This window comes from Catharus ustulatus, chromosome 4 (genome assembly GCF_009819885.2).
Source record: "Catharus ustulatus isolate bCatUst1 chromosome 4, bCatUst1.pri.v2, whole genome shotgun sequence".
Taxonomy (NCBI): domain Eukaryota; kingdom Metazoa; phylum Chordata; class Aves; order Passeriformes; family Turdidae; genus Catharus; species Catharus ustulatus.
Genome location: NC_046224.1, coordinates 52515872 through 52540375, shown reverse-complemented (window position 1 = coordinate 52540375; position 24504 = coordinate 52515872). Strand labels below are relative to the sequence as shown.

The 24504-nt window shown below is 36.8% G+C and overlaps 1 protein-coding gene across 2 annotated transcripts in view; it reads left to right on the top strand.

The window, feature by feature from the left end:
- Positions 1 to 15269, top strand: part of USP15 (ubiquitin specific peptidase 15) — a 58689-nt gene extending 43420 nt beyond the window's left edge. For both annotated transcript variants that reach the window (XM_033058100.1, XM_033058099.1), the window contains 14 exons: positions 3370 to 3543; positions 4606 to 4764; positions 5437 to 5661; positions 7243 to 7326; positions 7427 to 7521; positions 7699 to 7887; positions 8627 to 8742; positions 8872 to 9144; positions 9447 to 9517; positions 9877 to 9992; positions 11821 to 11970; positions 12359 to 12462; positions 12989 to 13077; positions 13362 to 15269. In XM_033058100.1, the coding sequence (XP_032913991.1) occupies positions 3370 to 3543; positions 4606 to 4764; positions 5437 to 5661; positions 7243 to 7326; positions 7427 to 7521; positions 7699 to 7887; positions 8627 to 8742; positions 8872 to 9144; positions 9447 to 9517; positions 9877 to 9992; positions 11821 to 11970; positions 12359 to 12462; positions 12989 to 13077; positions 13362 to 13547 (2031 nt within the window). In that variant the 3' untranslated portion in view covers positions 13548 to 15269. The remainder of the gene's footprint in view (positions 1 to 3369; positions 3544 to 4605; positions 4765 to 5436; positions 5662 to 7242; positions 7327 to 7426; positions 7522 to 7698; positions 7888 to 8626; positions 8743 to 8871; positions 9145 to 9446; positions 9518 to 9876; positions 9993 to 11820; positions 11971 to 12358; positions 12463 to 12988; positions 13078 to 13361) is intronic.
- Positions 15270 to 24504: the final 9235 nt, after the last annotated feature.

The following is a 24504-nucleotide window of genomic DNA, read 5'->3' as shown; positions in this document are numbered from 1 at the left end:
ACCCATATTAAAAGTATTTGGCAAGCAGATGTTTCATTCACATTCACTTAGGTATATACTATAAGCTAAGCTGAAAATAAATGAGGAAAAAATGAGTCTCATTAAGTACTGCTGTGCTGCCACCTGTGGATGTTTCCCAAGTATTACTTTCCTATTTCAGTGGGATATTACAGATTAGAGCTCTGTGGAATTTTTTTTTATTTTTTTTACAGTGAAAACCTGAGAGTTCCAAAATTTCCATTTTGTGGTTGAAAGATAGGAGAAGGAAAAAAGTAAATTTTTTCATTAAAAACATTCATTTTTCCCAAGATTTTTATTTTTATGTGGTTTTTTCCATCAGTGTGGCTATATATACCTGACTTCTGTACAATCTTTGCAGTGGGTATTTCAGAAGTTTTCTTTCTTCAGAAAGCTGAATAATATTCCCTCTAATGTGACTTACAACTGTCAGTTTATCTAGACAAAGTATGGCATATTTCACCAATACCTGAAATTATTGCAGTTTTATTGCTCTGTTTCAGTTGCCATAGGCATGTGGAGTTTGGATTAAGGAGCATATTAACTAAGTGCTTTTTGCCATGTCTGATAGTGAATGAACAAAAGTGTGATAGACATATGTAAAGTAAATCACTTTTTCTCCTATGACTTGGATCATTTTTTCAGTCTGGCAGCTTTTGGTCTTTTATTAGAAAGCTGAAATATGAAATTCCAATGTCTCTTGCATGAAATTCTTAGTAACACTTGAAACTGAAGAAGCAGGACACTTAAAGGAATATTGAATTTTCAGTATCTCAATTCATGATCATACTGTGTCCTTCTCATTTCTCCAGTTCACAAGCATGATAGATATACGGTGTTCCTGTGAGGCTACTGAGAGGTGCATATATATGTGCATGTGTACATAACACTAAAACCATTTTTTTTCCTTTTTCATTTTCCTGTGCCTCTTAATAACTTTTAATGTGTAACATGGAAGTATGATTTCAGTGTTAACCTTTTGTCATGCTGAAGATTAAGCAAACCTTCTCTCCTGTGGTTTGTCTCTCAAAGTTTCTGCCTTCTATTCCATACTTCCCATGATCTTCTCACTAATTGAGCAGTTCAGGTTCCGAGAACATTACAGAAATTTTGTTGGTTAAAGAAAACTTCTAGAGACAGCAGTACCTGAAATGAAGTGCCATTCTGTTACCTCTTTAGTTCACAAACAGTTTTCCAGAGTTTTACTGTATTTGTTTGGCTTATTATTCTTCACCTGTTGGTATACTTTTAGTTTACTTATTGTCCGTGTTTTGAAACAAACAGAAATCCCTGAATCAGGAGGTTGAACAGGACACACGAATCTGGGAATTTCACTGACCAGCAGATTGTCTTGGTTCTAATAGACAGTTTCATAATGCTTCCTTCATAACCTACAACATATGACATAAAAAAATAGGAATGTAGGATTCCCTTCAAACTGGCTTCTGGATACTTTTTGTCCTCTGACTTGAATCATGATATTAAATTATTCTCTATTGTCAGCCTTTTCAAAGAGTAAATGTGTTTGTGATCATTTAGCTTTGTCAGTTACCTTGAAAAGATCTGCATAGGCGGCCAACTTTATTAGCTGGCTTGAGTAGCTACTCTTAAAAATTTTGGTATCTGATACTTTAGAAAAATGTCAGCCTCAAAACTGTGTTGAGATAGACATTTATGCATTCCAGTACTACCATCAGTGTCATTTCGTGTTGTAATGTGAACATTGTTAGAGGAAAGAGGGAAATTATCCATAGTAATCTTCCTGACTTATACTACAAATATTAATTAATATTCTGAGAAAGTGACAAAACCAGTTTATCAGGTGAAAACTAGTAACTGATTTTTTTTTTTAGTGGAACCCACATTGTCAGGACATTGACTAACAGAAAGACCTACAGAAAAATAGCCTATTTTTGTATTATTTAGTTCCTTGTGTTGGACATTCCTGACACTAAACTGAACATTTGAACTGATTTCGTCTCCTAAACCAGCCCAAAAATAATCCAGAGGACTGCACAGATCTGTGAGGTAGGGGGAGCTGGGATCACCACTACTGGAAGTAAAAGCTCTTTGCCATATAGCAAGAGAAAAAATGAGATTTCTTCAACCCTGAGTGTCCAAAAGGGTCTGTAATACCAGGAATTTTTTTTTGCAGTGTTGACAGATCCTGAAAGCTTTAGGTGAGGAGGAAGAGAAAGGAAGGAGTTTGATATAGGCATGAAACAACTCTCTACAGCATGTGACTGGTTTTGCTTTGTAATATTGCACAGGTATGATAGGCAGACATAGGAATAACTTTTTTTTTGCCCTGCTCAATAAAGTTGCAATTCTTCCAGTCTAATTCTTGTATCTTATGCAGTAGCATAAGTGGAACTTTCCCCTTGTTTACAGAGAGGCAGATGAGACTGGTGAAATACTTGACCTTTCCTCAAATCTTTTAATAAAGGAAAGAATGCAGAAAAGCTTACAATATTTAATGAACAAACTCCTAAGAATATTTGCTAAGGCCTGGCATGGGAATTATTCCTGAGTGATGGAAATGTTTATGTTTAAAGGAGTATGAAGTGTAGCACACAAAAATTCAAAGTGAAATTGTAAATCATACTTCAGTGATTACAACATTCTGTCTCCAAATGCTGAGAGAAAAGACAAACTGGTACAGAGGATAAGTGGTTATTTTAATCTAAAATAAGGTCCTTGCTTTCCTTGGACTAATTTCAGCTCTAAATAGCATCACAAGATTTTAAAGAACATAGGAAGGGCTGAAACACTGTGATTCAAAGTCTAGTCCCTCTAACATTGCTGTCTCAAACAGCATCCATAAGCTGCTATTAACAAAGAGAAGGAAAAGGCCAAGCATTCTCATCTTACCTCGCCTGCCAAAATAAATCTTTTTTCGAATGTTGCTCTGAATAAGGTACATTTGGAACTAATAAGCCCTGTTGGTTCTCTCTTCCAAGCACATATGCACTCCCTACCTGGCACATCTGTTACAACTTCCAGAAACAAGTTTTGTAAAACCATTCATGTCTCAAGAAACACCTTGTTTTCTTTGTTTTAAATCTTGATACAGATTGTTTGCATGCTGTGGTTGGTTGGACTACTTTGTTCTATAAATTTTGAGGTAAAGCTCTTGAGAGATATTATCTGTGCATAACTTGAAATGACAGCTGTAGCCAGTCTTGGTTTAAAGCCATTATTTGTTTCTGGAAAAGATTGTTTAGAGTTTTTTCTCTCTTCCTTCCAGGCACTAGACATTATAGTTCATGGCTGCTTTAGCAAAATAAAAACATTCTTTGTTTAGAACTGATTCAAATCACTGTTCTAAAAAGTCTGTATTATTTTTTGCAGTGTCTGAGCAACACACCTCCTCTTACAGAATACTTCCTCAATGATAAATACCAAGAAGAGTTGAATTTTGACAATCCTTTAGGAATGCGAGGTGAAATAGCAAAATCTTATGCCGAGCTTATCAAGCAAATGTGGTCAGGAAAATACAGCTATGTTACCCCAAGAGCATTTAAGGTCAGTATTGTCAGTTTCTGTTTTGTACTTTTAAGTATAAAACTTAGAGAAATATGCAAAAAAAAGCATTTTAAGTACAGTAATTTCATGAATACAAGCTGCACTGAGTATAAACCACATCTCTGAGTGTTGGCAAACATTTCGTTCTTTGTCCATACACAAGCCGCACCCAATTATAAGCCGCTCTGTCATTCGCAGCGAGGACCGGCGTGCAACGAAGTTGCCAGATAGTAACAGAATCGCAGGATAGCGGGGTTTACTGGCTCGGCTTGGGCCGTGAGGGCTCGGGGCTGCCAACGGGGCCAGGTGGCCCAGCTCAGCCCTGCCGCTCAGTGGGGCCGCTCGGGGCCGGCCGCCGCCGGGCTCACGTGCCCCGGCCCGGCGCTGTGCCGCAGTGGCAGGGGGGCACGGAGCCCCCCCTCTCCCGTGGCGGGAGGCGGGGATGGAGCCCGCTGGCACCCACGGCAGCGGTGGCAGGAGGGGAAGGAGCCTCCCCCCGAACCGCGGGGCCAGCAGGAGGGAGCCCCCTGCCTTCCCCGGGCTGGGCTGCCTGAAGGAGGGAGCTCTCCCGCCTTCTCCACCTCCTGCACTGCCTGCATGGAGCCCAGCTCCACCCACCGCACAACAGAGTAACCAATATGTAACAATCGCATAAATGCAGGGTTTTACTGGCAGGTGCTTGATTCGGCACCTCGGTTTGCACTTCCAGGGTTGGAAATGTCAGAAAATTATTCACGTATTGGCCACCCCTGAGTGTAAGCTACATTTCCAGGGTGGGAGCAAAATTTTAGTCAAAATGGTGCGGCTTGTAATCGTGAAATTACTGTACTGTTTATCAGTATGCAGTCCCTTCATTGAATTGGTAAAACACTTTCAGTAGGTCTCACTCATCTCGTGCTTTGGTCTTCGAGAGTTAGTTTTGACTTCCTGTCTTCGTTGAAAAGCTTACCATTTCTAACTACAGGTTTTACCTTTTCAGTGTGCTGCTGTAGTATCTCAGAAGTACCTACTCTTTCTAACAATTAAGGTACCAGAAGTGTTATGCTTTTTTTTTTTTTTCAGACACAAGTGGGACGATTTGCACCACAATTTTCTGGTTATCAGCAACAAGATTGTCAAGAGCTACTGGCTTTTCTCTTGGATGGCTTGCACGAGGATTTGAATAGAATTAGGAAAAAGCCTTATATTCAGTTAAAGGATGCAGATGGGAGACCAGACAAGGTAGGGGTTTTGGAGCTAATTTCTTCATTTTTCAAGTCAAAGTTATGTGCTGTAAGATACCTCTACATGATTATGCACTGAAAGGTTGGGAAACTGATTATATGGGACTTTTTCTGGAAGACATTTCAGAAAATAGGATAAAACTTTAAAATTGAGATCTTGAGAAACTGTGTAAATTTCTGTTTATTTTTAAGATAATGGGGATGTGTTCAGAGGATGATAAGGCCTTTTTTAAGATTTTGCTAAGACCATCTTGTTCAATTCAATGCTGAGTTCAGTTGGAAAAAACCAATTCCCATTCTGTTGTTGTATTTTTATATCTACAGTATGCAGCATTCTGTGTCTCTCCAGTACTCTTACTTTAGGGAAACTTCTTTTGTTATGAGCTAATTCAGATGGAATTTTTAGGTTTATCTGCTTTTGTCTTTCCCAAACTACTTGAAAGTCACTCTCAAGACTATGTAATACCACTGACAGGATCTCTGTCCTAGGAAAAACATACATCTTTTAACCTGCAAACCTGATAGTAGTAACATTCCTTACAGGTCCTTTGGAGTGATATGTCTCTGTTTAAGTGATTACTGAAAATGTTCTGTCAAGGACTTCTACTAACAATTCTCACTATTCATTTCCTACTACATTGTCATAACCCAGATCATGCTTTGTTTGCAGGTGGTTGCTGAAGAAGCCTGGGAAAACCATTTAAAGAGAAATGACTCCATCATTGTAGATATATTTCATGGCCTTTTTAAATCTACCCTAGTTTGTCCTGAGTGTGCTAAGATATCTGTAACCTTTGATCCCTTTTGTTACTTGACACTTCCATTACCCATGAAAAAAGAACGCACTTTGGAAGTTTATTTAGTTAGAATGGATCCACTTGCAAAGCCTATGCAGGTAAGCAGCTTAATTTATGTACAAACACTTTGATTCATGAGGCATTAACAGTGAACCCAAGTTCCTTTACACAGTGCAAATTTAAAAGCAATTACAACAAGCTTTATTTTTCTGGTGTATGTTCTGAAATCTCACTTAGGAAGGTGGGGAAGACTTATACATACCTGAGGAAGACTGTACATACTTTGTACAGTTTCAAGAAAGAATTGGTAATTTCTTTATGGTTGTGTTAATAAGGCTTCTTAAACTTTAAAATGTATGCTGGCATAATGTTTTAAGAGCTGCTGTTTTATGTTTATAAAAATATTTATACATTTAATCCATAAGACTTAATTTCTTGGTTTCATAATCACATTTGTAATAAGTGATGCAAAAAAACCCCATGACTGAATATATTAGGTAGTCTCAAATTCTTCTGTGTGCTCACCTCATAGTCAAAAGAAAAAATTCAGATGAAATTTCTTTGTGAAGAGTATCCCTTTTGCCGTTTTGTAGGAAGGGGCTGATATTACACACCTTAGAATGTCATGAAAAAATGTACGTAAGGTTGTGATATCTAAGTCATGGTTCTAGCTGTACTTTATACAGTAAGTGAGAATAGGTGAAATAAATACAACACAGTTATGCAGGCATTCAAAAAGACTCTAACACCTGAAATCAGTACCATAAGAAGGGAAGTGGGAGAAAAGAGTGTTCTCAAAGGTAGTATGAGTTGGGGAATTCAAAGGTGAGGGGAGGTGTATTAACTAATGGGAGATATGCCTGCTAGAAACTTAATTATGAAAATAGGGGGATGCACAGTAGTTGCACTGGAGACACAAAGGAGTTGAAAACTACTGATGTTGTTGAACATGACTCATGGTATGAGATGGTTGTGCTGGAATAAATAGTTTGGGAAGAATACCCGTTCAGTAGAGTTTTTGTGAGTCTAAATGATTATGAAACTTAAGGACATAGCATACAAGGACATGGGAATAGTTGGCAATTAATTATAGAGTTAATAATACTTTATTTATAATGAATCCTGTCCTTATTATGCAAATAACAGCTAAGAGGTTTGTGTGGAGTTTTATTACAAACTGCATATGGACTGCATAAGGGAAGCCACAGAGAGGTGTTTTTTTTAACTTTAATCATCACATTCTCTCTCTGCATGCGAAATGAGAATCTGTTGCCTGTTGTTGCTTTTTTCCCTAGTAATACTTCATAAACAACATGCGTTGTATCCCAGATTTAGTAATGTTTTTGATAGCATGTATACTATTTAAATGCTTAAATAAGAAGATACTGTTGAAATGCAAATCTTAACTGGTAGTCTTATAGAAAAAGTAAAACAACATTAAAACAAGCATTGTATAAAGTAATGAATGGAGTATTCAGTGTGTGTCTTTGTAAAGTTGTGCAGCTTACTACACATTTTAAACAGCTTTTTGGAATTTGTGTTAGGTGATCTACATACCTTACACCTTAAGTTTCAAAAATGTGAAAGAAATACGTGAAATATGCTGAACATGTGTTGTTTGCTTTTTTCCTAGTGTATATTTGTTCTCTTAAGAAATCAAAATTATATTTTCTTTTCAGTACAAAGTAGTTGTTCCCAAAATTGGAAATATATTGGATCTTTGCACAGCATTGTCGGCTTTGTCTGGTGTCGCTGCAGATAAGGTAAGAGTGATCTCTTAAAGCACAACAAATAACACATTTTAATACACATTTTAATGTGTTTTAACCTGACTTAACAATGTATACTCCATTTTCTTTTCAGATGATTGTTACTGATATATACAATCACAGGTTCCACAGGATATTTGGCATGGATGAAAATCTAAGTAGTATTATGGAACGTGATGACATTTATGTGTAAGTGTAGATAACATGCTTCATGTCTCTTTGCAGTTTGTTTAGTTATTTGTAAAATATTTAAACGTAGACACCAGATCAGGTGATTAAACTGAGAGGAGATATTTTTTTATTTTTCCCCTTTGAAGCCCTTTCCATGACCATTGTTCTTTGCATTTCTGGTTGTTTTTCTTCTAGATTTGAAATAGCTATCAATAGAACAGAAGATACGGAACAAGTCATAATTCCTGTTTGTTTAAGGGAAAAGTGCAGGCACACTAGCTACAGCCATAGTGGTTCTTTACTATTTGGTCAACCTTTTCTCATAGCAGTGCCTAGAAACAACACTGAAGATAAACTATATAACCTGCTGCTGCTAAGAATGTGGTAAGTTTATTGTTAAAAGAAAAATTCATTTGTTAAGAATAATGCTTATTGTTGGAGTCAGTAGGCATATACTTTCATGTGCATTTTATCATACTGATTAATTTCAGTACTTTTGTTTTATTTCTGTTGAGTATTAAATATAAAATTTTAGCCACTAACTTGGATTTTAATTTGATTTTTTGTTAGCATGACCTCATCCAAAAAATATTTGAAAAGACAGTAAAGAGTATTGTTAAATAATTCTCTTGTATGCTTAGCTGTTTGTTAGGTCTTGGTAAAGTGTAAATCTTTTCCAGTTATTCTGCTATGGTTATATTTCCTGTATCTACTGTTCAAGTGTATCTACTAATTTGTGTTGGAAAAGTACATGGTAGACACTTTCTGAAATGACTAGAATTAGTGTCATTATATAGAAGACATTAAAATCATATCACCTCCAATTTAAATTTATGCTTCTTTTTCTATTGATGTAACTTTCTCTGTAATATGGTTAATGAACAGTTAAAAAAAAATAATTCTGGACAAACAGAGAGTGAGACCAAGAATCAAGTTGTCTCAGACCAAGTAGCTGCCAAAAATACACAGTCATATACCAGCAGGTTTTCTTATGTACTTGTAACACTAGAAATGTTTGGCAGTAAAACTGATAATGTGAGTAAATTAGAAAGGAGTGCAGAAGTACAGTACACTAGCAAGTACTCCATTGCTTCTAACTGTTACTTTCACTTATTGCATTTAGCCGATATGTAAAAACATGTACTGAAAGTGAAGACACTGAAGGTTCCCTGCATTGCTGTAAGGACCATGGCATCAATGGTAATGGCCCAAATGGAATACATGAAGAAGGATCTCCAAGTAAGTCTGGAATATCTAAACTTCTCTAGTATTTGGTGTTAAATTTGAAATGGAAGTTAACTTTGTAGTGTTTTTCAATTACTGACATTCTGTCTTGTTTCTTCCTCTTTATTCTTCCAATTGCTTTAGGTGAAATGGAGACAGATGAGCAAGATGATGAATCCAGCCAGGATCAGGAACTTCCCTCAGAGAATGAAAACAGCCAGTCAGAGGACTCAGTTGGGGGTGACAATGACTCTGAAAATGGATTGTGTGAGGATACTTGCAAAGGTCAACCACTCACGGGACACAAAAAGCGATTGTTTACATTCCAGTTCAATAATTTAGGCAATACTGACATAAACTACATCAAAGATGATACCAGGCATATTAGATTTGATGACAGGCAACCTAGGCTTGATGGTAAGTCACAAGGAACAGAGTGGGCAATATTTGGTTCTGAGACTCTTTTTTGACTCTTGCATTTCATTTTCTTTGTGTGCTGTTTGATATGTTTTCCTTTTAAATAGTAAATTCTGTATAAATAACTGATTTTTTATTGCAGTTAACTTTTTTGAAGGCAGAATTTTTATATGCTTCAATTTTTTGTATTAAATTCATTATAGCTTTGTTTAATTTACTTTGAAGGGTGTTTGCCCGAAGTTAATACAATTTCATGTAAAGCAAGAAATAACATTAAGAGAAAACTTTTTTTTTCATCTTAGAAAGGTCTTTCCTTGCTTTGGATTGGGATCCTGAATTGAAGAAGAGATATTTTGATGATAGTGCAGCAGAGGTAAGCTGTTTGTTACTCCCTTTTCCAGCACAAATAAAAATGAAACATAAAAAGTGGAACTTAGTGTGACATACAAGATTGTAAGTCTTCACAAGAAGCAGCAACTGTATCTTTTTTCATGTTATTCTTAGTAAATATGTTGTCATAAATAAACTTCATATATACATCAAGTAATTAGCAAATCTGAGGCTTATGAACTGGGAAGTAAGTCTGAAGCTGTGGAAAGTTTTTACTTGAATGGTTTCTGATCAGTTTTTCCATATATAGGAGCTTTGTAGTTACTGTTTATAGTAAGACGACATCACTAAAATGAGTTTTGTTTCATTTGTTTTCTTAACTCAAGAAATACTTCTCTTTAGGATTTTGAAAAACATGAAAGTGTGGAATATAAGCCTCCCAAAAAGCCTTTTGTGAAATTAAAAGATTGCATTGAGCTGTTCACAACGAAGGAAAAACTAGGTGCTGAAGACCCATGGTAAGCACGAAAATTTTAAATTATGTTCTATGACATATTTCTCAAAATTGATCAAACCCACACTTGAACATAGAGATAATTAGTTAGTATGTTAATATTATGTTGAATCTTGTTATTTGAAACAGTTAAAAATTCTCAAAATGTTTTCTGTTTTGATCCATTACTTAACCAGAATTTTTACCATGTACCAGAAGGGTTATATATGTTAAGGAAGACATTTAATGCATTCACAAATCGGGGGGTGGGGGTGGGTGTCAAGTCTGTGGGCTGTGATGGACTGTGAATGAATAATACTGAGAAAAATTCAAAGCAGAGGCTTAAACAAATGCTGCTGTCTGAGATGAGAGCGGTTGTAGTTTCGTCATGCAAATACAAAACTTGCCTTGCATTGATAAATGAAATAGTGATGTGTATAAACAGCAAGTTTATGGGATGGGGGAATGTCTGTAGTCAGCAGAACCCCTCAAATTCATGTTCTAGCCATTAAGATTTTGGCAGAGACTTTTATTCTTTCATACTTTTTCCAAATTATAATTTGGAATCATATCTGAATATTCATAATTATAGTATGTTCCCATAAGATCCTTGTTTTCCAAGAGTTTTCTAGCAGACAACAATCTTTCATCAACATCTTTAAGCTCAGAATTAAGTTTGAAGAGAGCCCATTTTCTTCTATGGATACCTGAAAGTTGTCACCAGAGTTTCTCCTGTATTTGTGCAGGGTAGGGAGCTAGCTTAGAAAATAACTTTTTTTTCTGGGTTTGCTAGATTATACAATACTAAATAGCCTGGTTGAGATACCATATATAATTCAGGTATGGTGAAGCAATTCCATTTTGGCAACGCATTTTAAGCAGAGTATTTTAACTACCAAATACAACTGCAGAAGTCTAGTAGCGGCTACTAGATGCATATCACTGGAGGTCATTAATCACATTTTTGTTCGTCTGTTAGCTCATGACAAGTCTAAGCTACAAGAGTTCATCATCCCTAGTCCAGCACTGTTTGTATTCTACATATTCTAAGCCAAGTGGGAAAACAGATTTTCAATTCCAGCCTGCCTTACAGTTCTTCTAATTTTTGTCCTTATCTGATTATCTGATGTTGCTATTTAAAGACACTTGTGCACTCTTTTAATTAGAGTTCATCTCTTTTCTCTTTTTTTCCCCCTAGATTTTTACTTGTTAGATGCCAAAGTGTAGCATATGTATAGACTATTTCACGGAAGAGTTGCTTACATTCATTCTTATTTATCTTCCTCCCTGAGCATTAGTTGATTCCAGTATGCATTGCAGTGAACAGAAATTTCTAAGTCACAACCTGTTTAATGCTTGCCTACTAAGAAGGGAAGTTTCTAGTTATGAGTTTTTCCAGTTTCCAGTAGTCACTGTTATCTGGTTTTAGATGGGATAGGGTGGTGGATGGATGAATTTGGAAACTGAAACTTGAAAGAACCACCGTTGTCTGTTATTTTTGACTTTTTTTTGTTAATTTCTTAACACTTATCTTTTTTTTTTTTTTTAATAAAAGACAAGAATGCTGTGTTTTAACTAAGGATACAGAGGTCTGATCAGGGATGTAGGAGATGAGAATCCAGTATTGAGGGATGCTGCTTCTGTGTTTAAAATGCTGTTGAGCTTCACTGGGATCACACTTGCCCTTTTTAAACTGGAAGGGATATCTATGGCATTAGTAACAGAGGATGAAAAGTGTGTGGGGTTTTTTTTCTCATTCAGTTCCTCCCATCAGTGTGACTTTCTCTTTCGTAACATATGTTAACATACGCATGGACTACAGTTACATAAAATTGATCTTTTTTTCCTTTTAGGTATTGTCCAAACTGTAAAGAACATCAGCAAGCTACCAAGAAGTTAGACTTATGGTCACTGCCCCCCGTTCTGGTAGTTCATCTGAAGCGCTTTTCCTACAGCAGATACATGAGGGACAAGTTGGATACATTGGTTGACTTTCCAATAAAGTAAGAAATTCAAATATTTTGATGCTAGAAGTGTAAAAGCATGACTAGGGCATGTTTAATTCAGCAATTACATAACATGGGTTTGTTCCCAGCTTCCATGAGAGGATCCAGTAAACTAATGACAAAATGCTTCTGGGTTAAAAGTATAAACTTGGTAAAATAGTAATAATGTAAAAATATGGAAGATTGCTGATTCCTGTTCCTTTTCTCACAAAGTGAAAGATATGCACTGGCAGAGTAGTCTGGTGTATTTTTCTAGGGCATATAAAATAAAGGACTCTAAGACTACCAAACTGTGGTTAAAAATGCTGTTAACATGACTGAGTTTTGGTTGGGTTTTGTTTCTTTTATTCTATTTTTTTTTTGTTTGTTTTTTGTTTTTTAACAGTGACTTGGACATGTCGGAATTCCTTATTAATCCCAATGCAGGGCCTTGCCGCTACAACTTGATTGCTGTCTCCAACCACTATGGAGGAATGGGAGGAGGGCATTGTAAGTTGATTCCAAGTGTCATCATTCTAGATGTCAGCTTTCTTTCCATGATTTTGATTGAAGTACTGATCACTTTGAATCAATGGTGCTTTTTAATGGTTATGGGGCATTTTCTTTTTCGCTACCTTGAAACGCTTTCACAAGCATTTTAACATAAAAATCTGTATACTATGAGCTTTCAAGAATAATTGTAGGTTCTTTTATACTTCTAGCTATACATGTTGTGAAAAGAGAAAACATCTCATTCAACTGATTTTGTCTTGCTTGTCTGTATTTTTGTTCATTATGCTTCTCTTTGAAAGCAGAGAGGAAAAATGACTGAGGGATTGTATTTTGACTGTCCTTTTCAGTATGCATTGTCTTTAGAAGGGAAATGTTAGTGATTGAACTCTCTGCTAAAGTTTTAAAGATGTTTAATAGTAATAATGAGTTGAATATGAAGTGTGTGACTAACACACTGTGCTAACTGATTGTATTACATCTATGAACATACAAAGTCCTGAGACATTGTACTTTTTCATCCTAGATACTGCTTTTGCAAAAAACAAGGATGATGGAAAATGGTACTACTTTGATGACAGTAGTGTGTCCACTGCAAGTGAGGACCAGATAGTGGCAAGTATCTTTCATGTTTCCATATTTGGGACTGTTGATACTTTCTTGTCAGGGCAGGAAAAATGAAGAGTAAACCAGGAAACTTGTGTTAACTTCATAGGCAGTAATTTGTGTTCTTTCAAAGGACAGTGCAAACCAAAAATGTTTCACTACAACATCAAAAATAACATAAACATTCTGATTTCTTTGTAACTTTGAATACTTGACAGCAAAGAGTTAGTAACCTGGATTGTAAATGTTTTGTTTGAAGCCTCATGAACATACTGTGCTACCCTCTTTTACAGTCCAAAGCAGCGTATGTGCTCTTCTACCAGAGACAGGACACAATCAGTGGAACTGGCTTTTTCCCACTTGACCGGGAAACTAAACAAGGTGCTTCAGCTGCCACAGGCATCCCACTAGAAAGCGATGAAGACAGCAATGAAAATGATAATGATATAGAAAATGAAAATTGTATGCACACTAACTGATGGGAAGAACTAGAAGCCATAAAAGAGACTCTCATACTGGGGATACAGAGTGAAAGAGTGAAAATGCCCACCAAATTAAGAATAAAAATCTGAGATGGGGAGTTTCAGATAATAGAATGTAAATCTTTATTACATTTTAACATGTGCAGTACTTGAAGTGAAACAATAAAAACTTAAACAGAAATTCTCTAATGCATTTACAGTCTCATATTCACAAGGTATATATAGGAAATCACAAATAAACCCCTTTTAAGTTTTCTGCTGCTGTTCCGATGGATTATGTTTTCTTTTGTTTTGGATGTGAATTAATAATTAAAATATTAAATCTGTGGACTTCTGGCATTTACTTTCCTAGTACTGCAAGAATACTACTGCCAAGTCTAGTTTCTTGATGAATATATACATGTTCCTTAGGCTGCCAACAGACTACAGGTAAAAACGTTATAAATACATAAAAGTAGTTTTCTTGAAACAGCAAATTTTTGTTTCTCCCTATTTTTCCTCTTTTTTTTTTTTTTATTAAATTTGGTCACAATAGAAGAAATAGCTTGAAAAAGGTGTTTTAACCTTTTGTGACATAGTGGAACATCCAGAATATTACATTCATCTTACTTCTGCTGTGGAACAGGTTCTGGATTTCATGCTGCATTAACAAAAAAGGTTTTCAATTAAATGTAAGTATCCATTGTTGCTTGTTGGAACTTACTCTGCAGACATAATTCCTGTTATGTTGCTTCTATGACATGCATAATTTTTATCTGATAACAGTCCAAAATTTAAATTGTGCTATAAGTTCTCTCTCCCCAGTTTTTGTAGTTTGACAGCTTGCAAACTACTCTGTATTAAGGTCAGATTTAATAGTATTCTGTATCCATAGTAATGACTGTGTATCAGGCTTAGTTGAGAATTTTTTCAATATGACCTGCCTTTAAATTGTTAATTAACAAAATCACTTTAAAGGTAGGCCTGTTAATTTTCTTTGTGTGTTCCGGATGGAATTCACCATAGCCTTACAGTGTATCTGAAAAGGTAACTCATAAGAGAATTGGCATTTGCATGTTCAAGTCAGAACCTGTACAGTATATAAGGCATACAAACTCCCAAGCTGGATTTCAGTTAACTATGTTCAGGAGTCCAGGATGCCAAAATTAGTGTGACAGTTTGAAACATTTTTTGATTTGCTGCTTTCCCATTGATCTAGTTGGAAGAATGTATTGTTGATTGCATACAATACTGCCTTTGAGAGGGGCTCTTAAATGTGGGGGCACATGTCACATATCTACTACCTGGAGAATTGCTTGGTGTCCCACTGTTAAAAATTTAAAAAAGAAAAAAGCAAAAAGTATGATGTTCTTCACTTGAACTAATCAAATACAATAGGTTATAAATTGTGTATTGTAAATAAAAGTTCACTCTGTGAGTGCACATTTTGGTAAATTATTTATTTATGTTAGCATTAAAAAGTTTAAAAAATTGCATTTGACCAGGATATAAATGAGATATGTTGGACATGGCTTTGCTTTATACCTTGATATTAAAACTGGTGTTTCATCCTGGTATTTTAAAGCTGCTTTGAGGTTTTGTTTTTTTTTTTTTTAAATGTAAACTAACCTCCTGCATGACAGAGGTTAAAATTTTGTCTGCACTTGAGTTCACTTGGGTTTACATTTGAAATGCGCATGTTTATTTATACAGATTTCAATAAAGCTATTCAAGGCCTTACTTAGTGTTCCATTTTGTTACAAATGCTTTTCCCACGGTGTTTGTGTCATGGGTAGTCTGTCTGAGACTAATATTCTCAGTTACAAACTGGTTATGTAATGACCAACATGGAACAAGATCAGTAGTATTTCAAGTATATATTAAAAGGTTTCTCTCCTGTCATTGGCCCTAAAACATTTGTAAAACTGCAAAAAAAATAATGTCATAGTTTTGTTTGTTTGTAAAAGTAATACTATAACAATAATCAAATGCAAATATACTAAGTGTGAGATGGCTGGGAAATAAGAGAATATATTTAAGATTAGATGAACCTATGGGGTTGGTGGGGGGGAATAATATAACCTTTGGAAGTAATCCTGGAGAAGTGATCAACGCTTTGAATAACAGAGAGCCCCCCTATATTCATGCTCCCATTTTTTCCAAATCTTGTTAGCCTAGAACTTGTTTGGAAAAACCACACAGAGAAAAGGATCTCATTTGACTCACAAAAGTACTTCAGTCGTTTGTAGATTGGAGCTTTAATATCTAGTAACTCTAGAGTCCTAATGCACTTCATTCTCCCTTTGAAGATGCAAATAAACACATACATATGGACTGTTATATTTGAAGTAATGTACTTACCTACTAATAATTGGATCATCCAACAAGAATTTAAAAGGGTATTGATCAAAGTAACATTTAATTAGGAAAAAATACATAGACTGATTCTAATTCTTTTTTTGTTATTGTTAATTTGGCGTCCAAAATTACAAACACACAACTTGTATAATCAGCTTACTGATCAGAGATAACAATCAGTAATACCTCTATTCGAGTTTCTCAAAAGTTTCTGGGAGTTCGGGCAAATTGTGAATTTTATTGAACATACATTCACATTAAGATAACATTCTTCCAGTGTGAAAACACTTTAAAGTACAGAAAATATGTTATTATTTACAGTGTTTATCAAAAGTTATTCTCAACTGATTATATGGAGATGATTCTAACACCTGTTAAAAACCATGTCAGATAAAAATCTAGTGTGTTTTTCTCGTCAAAAAGTTTGCTGTCAGTAAGTATCAGCATAAACCCTAAAATTACAACATTCAGTTAACAGAGTAGGAAGCAGAAGACATCTTGCGATTCCCACTCACTCTGTGGATTTTGTGACAGAAATGTGTCATTTAAAGCCAGGCTGGGAGGGAAGGAGGGGTAAAGAAATGCTGTCCAGGACTTCTTTTAGTTGGCTTCAGACAAATGTTGTGGATGTTTTGGTGCAGATCTGTCCAGCTAAATTAAAGTCCCACCTGCCTTCCTGGCACGCCGTGGTGAAATTTGCCAGATGTTCCTCAGATGATGTGGGAACTATCTGCAGCTACTTGCTAATGGGAAGGCCACAACCCCTTCCAGATTTCCCAGGAAGTTAGCCCTGTGTTACAGCAGTGTATTTTTTCAAGAGATTTGCAATCTTTAGAGAAAAATCAGTATGGCAGGCGAAGAAATTAATTGGCAAACCCACTAGTTTTCTTAAAAATTTATGCTACTTTCTTTGATGTCAGAGTTGTAGTTGCAGGATATGGTTTTTCATTGTTTCTAAGTACTAGTTACTTTGACAAAGAAAATCACCATAAATGTAGTGAAACAATAGCAAAAATATATCCGATAGAATAAGCATATTCTTAGTCTGCAGGCAAATTGCTCTCTTCAGATTTTTGTAGTTCTCTTTCCCTGCGGGGTAAACATTGTGAAAACAGTTCCAGTTCTCTAGTTCTAGAGAATTGCATGCTTTACTGGCATTATGTGCTCCTGAGGCAAGCAGAGAGACCTGTCTTACTGAAAAGAAATTACATCTTGGAAAGTAACATGGAAAGCCAGAATAGTCCAAATGTGACAAATTTATGTAGAGAATGAACTGAGTGCTATATGCCAGGTAGCATTAACAGTCGTCCTGGGCCAAATTATGCAACAGTTAATACTGGACTCTAGATATAGTTTAATGAAAAGGAAATTTTGTTATTTGTCAGGGTAGTAACCGAAAAAGACAGTTGATAAAGATGATAATGTAGATGCACCTAAATTATTTCAGTACTTGGCACTTAAATGTCACTTTAGGTATCACAAATACTCTTATCAAAATGTGAATGTTATGCAGTATCATCCAACACAAAGTTTGGGAAATGACCAACAACCTTAAAATAAGGAAGTCATTGTGGAATAGAGATGTTATTGAAGAAGTTGGTGGCACTTGGTCTTAAATTGATGTTTTTATTCAGTGTGCAAAATATTCAAGATCATATCTACAGAATGTGGAAAGTAGCAAATACTCCTATATCCTCTGTAGCCCCGGTGGACAAGCAGTACAGCACTGAAACAGGCACAAAACTAGTCCTTTGCTACATAAACAGAAATGAGAAGTTGGCTTCATCTTTCTAGGTCTCCAGGTCTCTGGTAAGGAGCCTGTGAAAATACACTTTTTGAGTTCCTACCTTTTAAAAGTTCGGATTGTAACCTGGGACACATTATAGGAAAAACATTACAACCCCAGAGTAAATACATTTGCATTAACAGATGGGGAGAAAAATTGCTTTCTCTGAAAGACTACTGAGAAGTGCCTCAATTTGCATGCAACACCTTAACCCTGTGCAGGGAGTCTGGGAGTGTAGGGAAACATTCAAAGAACTAGTGGTTCAAAACTGGAACAGGACAATCTGAAAACAGAGGTAAGGGTGGGAGTCTTTTATGCAATTACTCTTCTACAAAAGAGAAGGAAGATACTGGCAGAAGAACCAGAAGAGGCAAGTGGAGTTCTATTAACTGGGTTAGATGCTTTCCCTGGGCTACAGAGGGAGGCTGCTGAGAGGTGCAAGGGCCCTTCCCCTTCTGGGATGGAAAATTCGTCTGAGTCATCTGAGCCACCTGCCTCAGCTTGGAGATCTTTGAATCCATAAACATCCTGTTCTCAGAGGAATGTTCCTCCCTCTTTAGACCTGATTGTACCCATTAAAAAATCGTTGAATGGAGGCCTGAACGTGTATGTATTTGCTCCAAGCTCACCATAGTTTGAGGGAAGGCCTTGCTAGCATTGTAATTCATCAACATGGGAATAAAACCCATGCTCTCTTTCAGCATAGTGACTGTTACGACTTTTCTTCCTTTCTTTCACCATGGCTTCAAACTTAAACTCATGAAGCCACTCCAAACCCCCTCTGTTCAACTGTCCTGGTTCAGGTCAAGCACATGAGGGAGAGAGCCTGGAGCCATGTGTGCATGCTATTCCATTTTATCTTACGTCATGGTCGGGACAGGTAAAGGGCTCTCCCTTCCCAGGACAGGGCAGGCATTCCTTTTTCCAGGGAGCAGTGGGGTAACAATTGTCCTGACCAGAGGGTTTCTCTGCCATTGTTTTTCATTGTTTTGGGCTTGGGGGGAAACAGGGCATGAGAGGGGGTGGAGGGGGACGTTTTTTCTTTGGCTTGGGGCTGTGCAGCACCAGGTTGGGTCACTTGCTCATACATTTTTTGTATGTAAATCATATTCTTTTTTGTATACTTTTATTACTAATAGTGTTGCTGAAATTGTTCATTTTCTCGTCTCATTGCTATTTCCAGTAAGTTGTTCTTTGCTCAGGATCTCTACCTTTTTTCTCTCGCACTACAGAGGTGGGGAAGGGGAGTGCATGTGTGGGGCTTAATTTCCAACTGGGCTTAAACCACAAAAAAACCCTTTGATTTATTGTCATTTCCTCCAAGTAACACTTTCCCCCAGTTACAGCCTCTACCAAAACATACATCTCCCTTTTCCTTCTTTCTTTTCCGTTCTGAAGAGCATCCTTGCCTCTCCATGACAATTTTGTTAAAACCCAATGATCTGTTCAGACATGCCCCTGTTGAAAAATGAGTAGTTCCTTAAAAATTAAAATTAAAACCTACATATCGTGCAATTGGTAAGAGGTCTGCAACCAGCTCTGGGGGCACAAAGGCATTTTCCAGAGCACAATGAATGCTGTCTGGAAAGACTCAGATGAGCTATGCTTGTTTTCAACATCTGTCAATGTTCTAAAATACATATTATGTTCTGGGTATTGTGTAAATGTGTCTTTTGCCTGAGGAGAAAGTCTGCAAACACAAGGGACAGTAATTACTGACTGTACCATCTATAATTATTAAAAGCAAATACAAATGACATATTGATTTTTGGTATAGGAAATAATGCCATAGCAGATGTCTTCAGAAAATTTAACTGTAGCTATTTATATAATACTTTTGAGATATGGTAGCGCAGATTAAAAGATAAATCAAAGAAGGTTGTAGTACTACTTAGTATGGGAAGTATTGGGTTATCCTCTCGATGTAATCTTTGGAATTCTGTTTGGTTAATGTCATTGTCAGTCAAGAAATTGTGATTTAGGAAGCTTATTTTTATGATGCACATTGTTTCTGTAATATCAGAGAGGAAGAAATAGTGCAGAACTGTGAATGTATGTTAAAACAATGAATCACACCAAGACAAACCAAGAGTATGGAGATGCCTATATTGCATGAATAGAAAAGATGAATGTAATAAGAAAGTAGCTGTAGGATACTACTAAGGAGGTGGTAGAGGATTTCTAAAAGGAGCAGTGTCCTATGGTTAAAAAAGCAACTACTACAAAAGTCATTAGCAGGCAACCATAAATTAAAATCTTTGATAGTGGTAGTTTGTCTTGCAGACATACAACAAAAAAATAATTTGGCTTCTAGCAATGGATTTAATTTCTTAGTGAAAGATAATGGTAAACCAGTAGAAAAGAAACAATTATGAGCACATTATGAGGATTGGGAGCTGAGTTCCTAATAATTTTTAGGAACTAGTTTACAAAGGAAGGTTTGAAATGTCCTGAAGCGGGAAAAAAAACAATAACAGAATCAATTAGATTGGAAAAGACCTCTAATTGAACAGCACCATATCAACTAGATCATGGCTCTAAATGCCATGTCCAGTCTTTCCCTAAACACCTCCAGGGATAGTGACTGCATCACCTCTCTGGGCAGCTCATTCCAATGTCTAATCACCCTTTCTGTGAAGAAATTCCTCCTGATGTCCAACCTAAACCTCCCCTGGCACAGCTTAAAACTATGTCCTTTCATCCTGTCACAAGCTGCCTGGGAGAAGAGGCTGACTAACCTCCATCTGGCTACCAACTCCTTTCAGGTAGTTGTAAAGAATGAGTGACCCCTGAACCTCCTCCAGGCTAAAATACCCCAGCTCCCTCAGCTGCTCATCACAGGACAATGATGCATCAATTTCTTTGAAATTCTACATGTGTAAGGCTGGTTCTGGCTTTCTGTAATCTTGCCTCCAACAAACTAATTCAAGCCCACCAGGCATCACCCATAACGAAGTTTGGCTGAGTGGATCAGGAGTAGAGTCATTTGATAAAGAACCTGTCAATACTTAGTACATGTTAACTTCTAATTTTGTAATTCAATTGTTTATCACATGCTCTTAGATCATGGCATGGTTCAGTTAGTTATGATTGAAAGCAGAGAAGCAAGGCCCTTAGAAATAAACAGCCATAGGAATCTACTGATGACCATGCTGTCAAAAGGAAATAAGGTTTCAGACTGGCTGAACAAGTTCTACATCCCACTTAATGATCTGTTCAGTAGCTCCAGGGCTTGGCACTCAGGTGGAACAGTGAGTATTCAGACCTGGAATTTCCTATGCTCTAGCCAGCAGGTAGCCAGGAGCACAGCCATGCACTGGTGTGAGAAGACAGACAAGCTCATCCACTGTGCACTGGGAACAGGTTCCAGCGAGTGTCTGCTATTTGTGAAATACTGAATACAACTTGTAGAAATACTGCCAAAATACCAGTATTAACAAATGAAATTAACTATGTTATTGCCACAAATGTGCATCCTTGGTTATGGATGTCTCTGCTAGCACATGACCCAGGGTGTAGATACATACAGTGATACTGCCCTGCTTTTTTGGGAATGCATATTCACATGTGGAGCTGATCTGGCTAGCCATTTTACTACAAAGGAAAGCATTTGGATCTTTATGATTGAATACCTTTGGCTGTCTTCCAAATTTCCTGAGAAATAAGTTCATTCTATTTAGCTGTTTGGATCCAACCTGAGTAACAAAATATCTTTCAGGTTGCTGCTTATAAACACAGCCACAAATGAACCTCTACAAATATTTATCTCAAGGGCAAAGTTCTCTGAATTAGATAAGAAGTCTATAATCTTCATAAAGCAATAAAGATTACATAAGGTAAACCAAAGCTTCTACAAGCTGCAGTTCTTCATTCAGATCTCTTCCATAAGAAATTTCTAATCTTCATGGGGTTTATAGAAAGCACTGCCTGTATAAGAAGGAACAGTCCCCCTTCAGTTATCTTTGCAAAGAGCTGTGCTGGAGGCTCTCACAAGTACATGACCATACTGAGTCTTTTTTAAGCTGGGCTGAGTTAGTTACAAATTACGTTGTTCTTGCCAGTAGCTGTGGCAGTGTGAGAAAAGAATACCTGCATGGTGTGCTAGCCTCCATGCTACTTATATGAGTATAGTGAGTGTAGCTATTTCTAGAATTATTTTTATGTGTTTTACAAATATGACTGCAGTCCCTGCTACATAGAGGCCACCCCTAACACAAAGGAACTAACATCCCATGAGCTGGTAAAAACTCTTCTGTTGTAATGGTATCACTCAGCAGCCTCAGGGCTCCAGTCTGGAATCATTATCTTAAAGGATTCACCAGAGCCTGCAGAAAGCATTCAGTGACTTCTCCCTGCTGCAGCAGCCAAAAAATTTTATTTTTAGGTAGGGGAACACCCTTCTCCTCTCTGGTTTGCTCTGTGATTAGTAGATTGTCTGGAGGTTACTAGGTGTCTGGAAGTACTTCCATAACTTTCATACAAGCTGAATAAGATGTAGGGAGGTTTTTGCCAAATACATGAGAGAGCAACAAATAAGAAGATTGCAGCACAATGCAAATTACTGACATTCTTGATGGACATTTTTAAGCCACACATCCTGCAGTCATTATGAGATAACCAGGGAAAAGCTTCTGCCACAGGATGCAGATGAATGAACTGACCACTGGAAGAGCTCTGGATCAAATAACAGTGCCTAGAATCACAACTGCTTTGCTTCAACACAACTATGCCTTTATCTGTAAACCAAAATTCCTAATAAAATACTTAAAGATTGTAGTAAATTCTGATCGTAAGTGCAACATCACTGAAGTTTCTTAGTCTGCTGACTGTGACTTGATGCTGTGCTAATTGTTAAGGTAGTAAGGATGGTCAGTCTAGGATTCTTCTGTGTAAGTCAAGTAGCATCTCCACCTCTGTTTCTCTATTTGCTATACTTGACAGCAAAAAATGTATCATGAATGGGGTGCATTACATATCATGCAAGGAAAAAGCACAGATGAACAGATAGTCTGTTATTTGTGTAAGGGAATGAAAGACATATTCAGTTTAAACCACAGAGTAATGTTTGTTTCCCAGGCCAGCCACATACTTCCTGTGTGAGCTGGAAAGTATGAAAGGCATGGGAGGTGCTGATAAAATTTTGATTATCATGTCTCTGTTGGTCTGTTGTTACATTGCCAGCTCTAACACAGCAATAAATTAATTCAAGCATTGGACAGCAATTCTTTCTCACAAAAGGTGTTACCAGGTTCAGCTAATTCAATTACCAGCACTCAAAAGGCCAATTAAAAAAACCCAAAAAGCCAACAAACAAAAAAAACCCACCAAAAGCCACTGCTTTGACAATCTGTTTGGACATGATTCAAGCACAAAAAAACTGGAAAAAAACCAGCTTTGCCGTCTGGTTACATGAGAGTCTTGGAAGCATCTAAACCTCTGGTCAAGAGATTTGTGTGTAGGCTCTGGAGTTCTGCACTCAATAGGGAATCACTGCTGAATACCTAATATATATCACAGGTCTGACATTTTGGGCGTTGCTGCTTAACACTGTTGAGAGTGACCTCAAACAAAACGTGACATAATTACCAATAGAGAGCAGCTGGGATTGCTTTTTTAGTTGACCAAATGAAATAAAATTTATATTAACCATAAGCATACAAACAAAATGGGTACTAACATGTAAACATATGCTCACACCTAATCAGAAAGGAGCAGAGGCTGAATTAATGAGGAGTTCACACTGGAAAGCATACTTATCAATCTGCTGGTAGATCTAACTTCCTTGCACAGCCACATCCTGACAGAACAAGGACTTCACTTCTATTCCATAAAAAACCCCAAAAAATACCATATACTACGGGGAAGTTGATTACTTCTTTTAACTCATTTGTGTCACAACAAATACTCTCTTGCTCCACTTTGGTCTGTAATTTAAGGAGCTCCTGAAGTGTTCATATAGTAAAGGCTTCTTTGTGCTTATATAGACCAATACAATGCATAGTTTTTATAAAAGGCTACAGGATGTATTTGGTATTAATCCATCTCTCACTGTCTTTTAATTTAAAATTTAACTTTGTCTTTTGGTATGAGTATCTATGTTCCATCTGAGACAAAAATTTCTCCGTCGTGACTCTTAACTCTGCAGTACAAAAAATCACCAGAGATGTCTGCAAATACCTTTACTTTTCCACACAATTGATTTTTCATATCCTGAAGTTAGTTTTGTATTGTCACTACTTACAGATTCATATCACTTACAGAAGTATAAAGGAGTACAGGTAAAGTGAACTCAGAGAGAAATCACTACTCTCCCATTACATTGAAACCAATTCATTGACACAGTGAATGAAATCTGATAGTTTTGCCTCTGTATAGCATGATGACAGAACCCTGTTCTCATATACAAAGCCTGCATCTGCATACATCTACCAGGATGGGCTATAACTAGGACTAAACACCTGAAATTAATACAGCCAAATGTTTAATCCAATTAAAAGGACTGATGTGCATCATTTGGAATGAAGATGAGGTAACTTAATGAGTCACAATAGGTCTCATGAGCATTTTTGTTGATAATTAGGGCCATAAAGCTACAGGGAATTATTTCAATCACCCGATGCCCATCACAAAATAACATATAATTTAATAACAAAGCAAACCACAATGTAATAATTGCAGTGCAATAGTGCAATACAAAGTTATCCTAAAAGCTGAGAGATGCACCTGAGCTGCAGGCACATGTACTATTCCCAGTTAAGTCAGCTTTACAGCTAACTAGCATTCTTAGCTTGCTGGTCAAAAATGTGCCCTCAGAGATGTCCACATATCCCA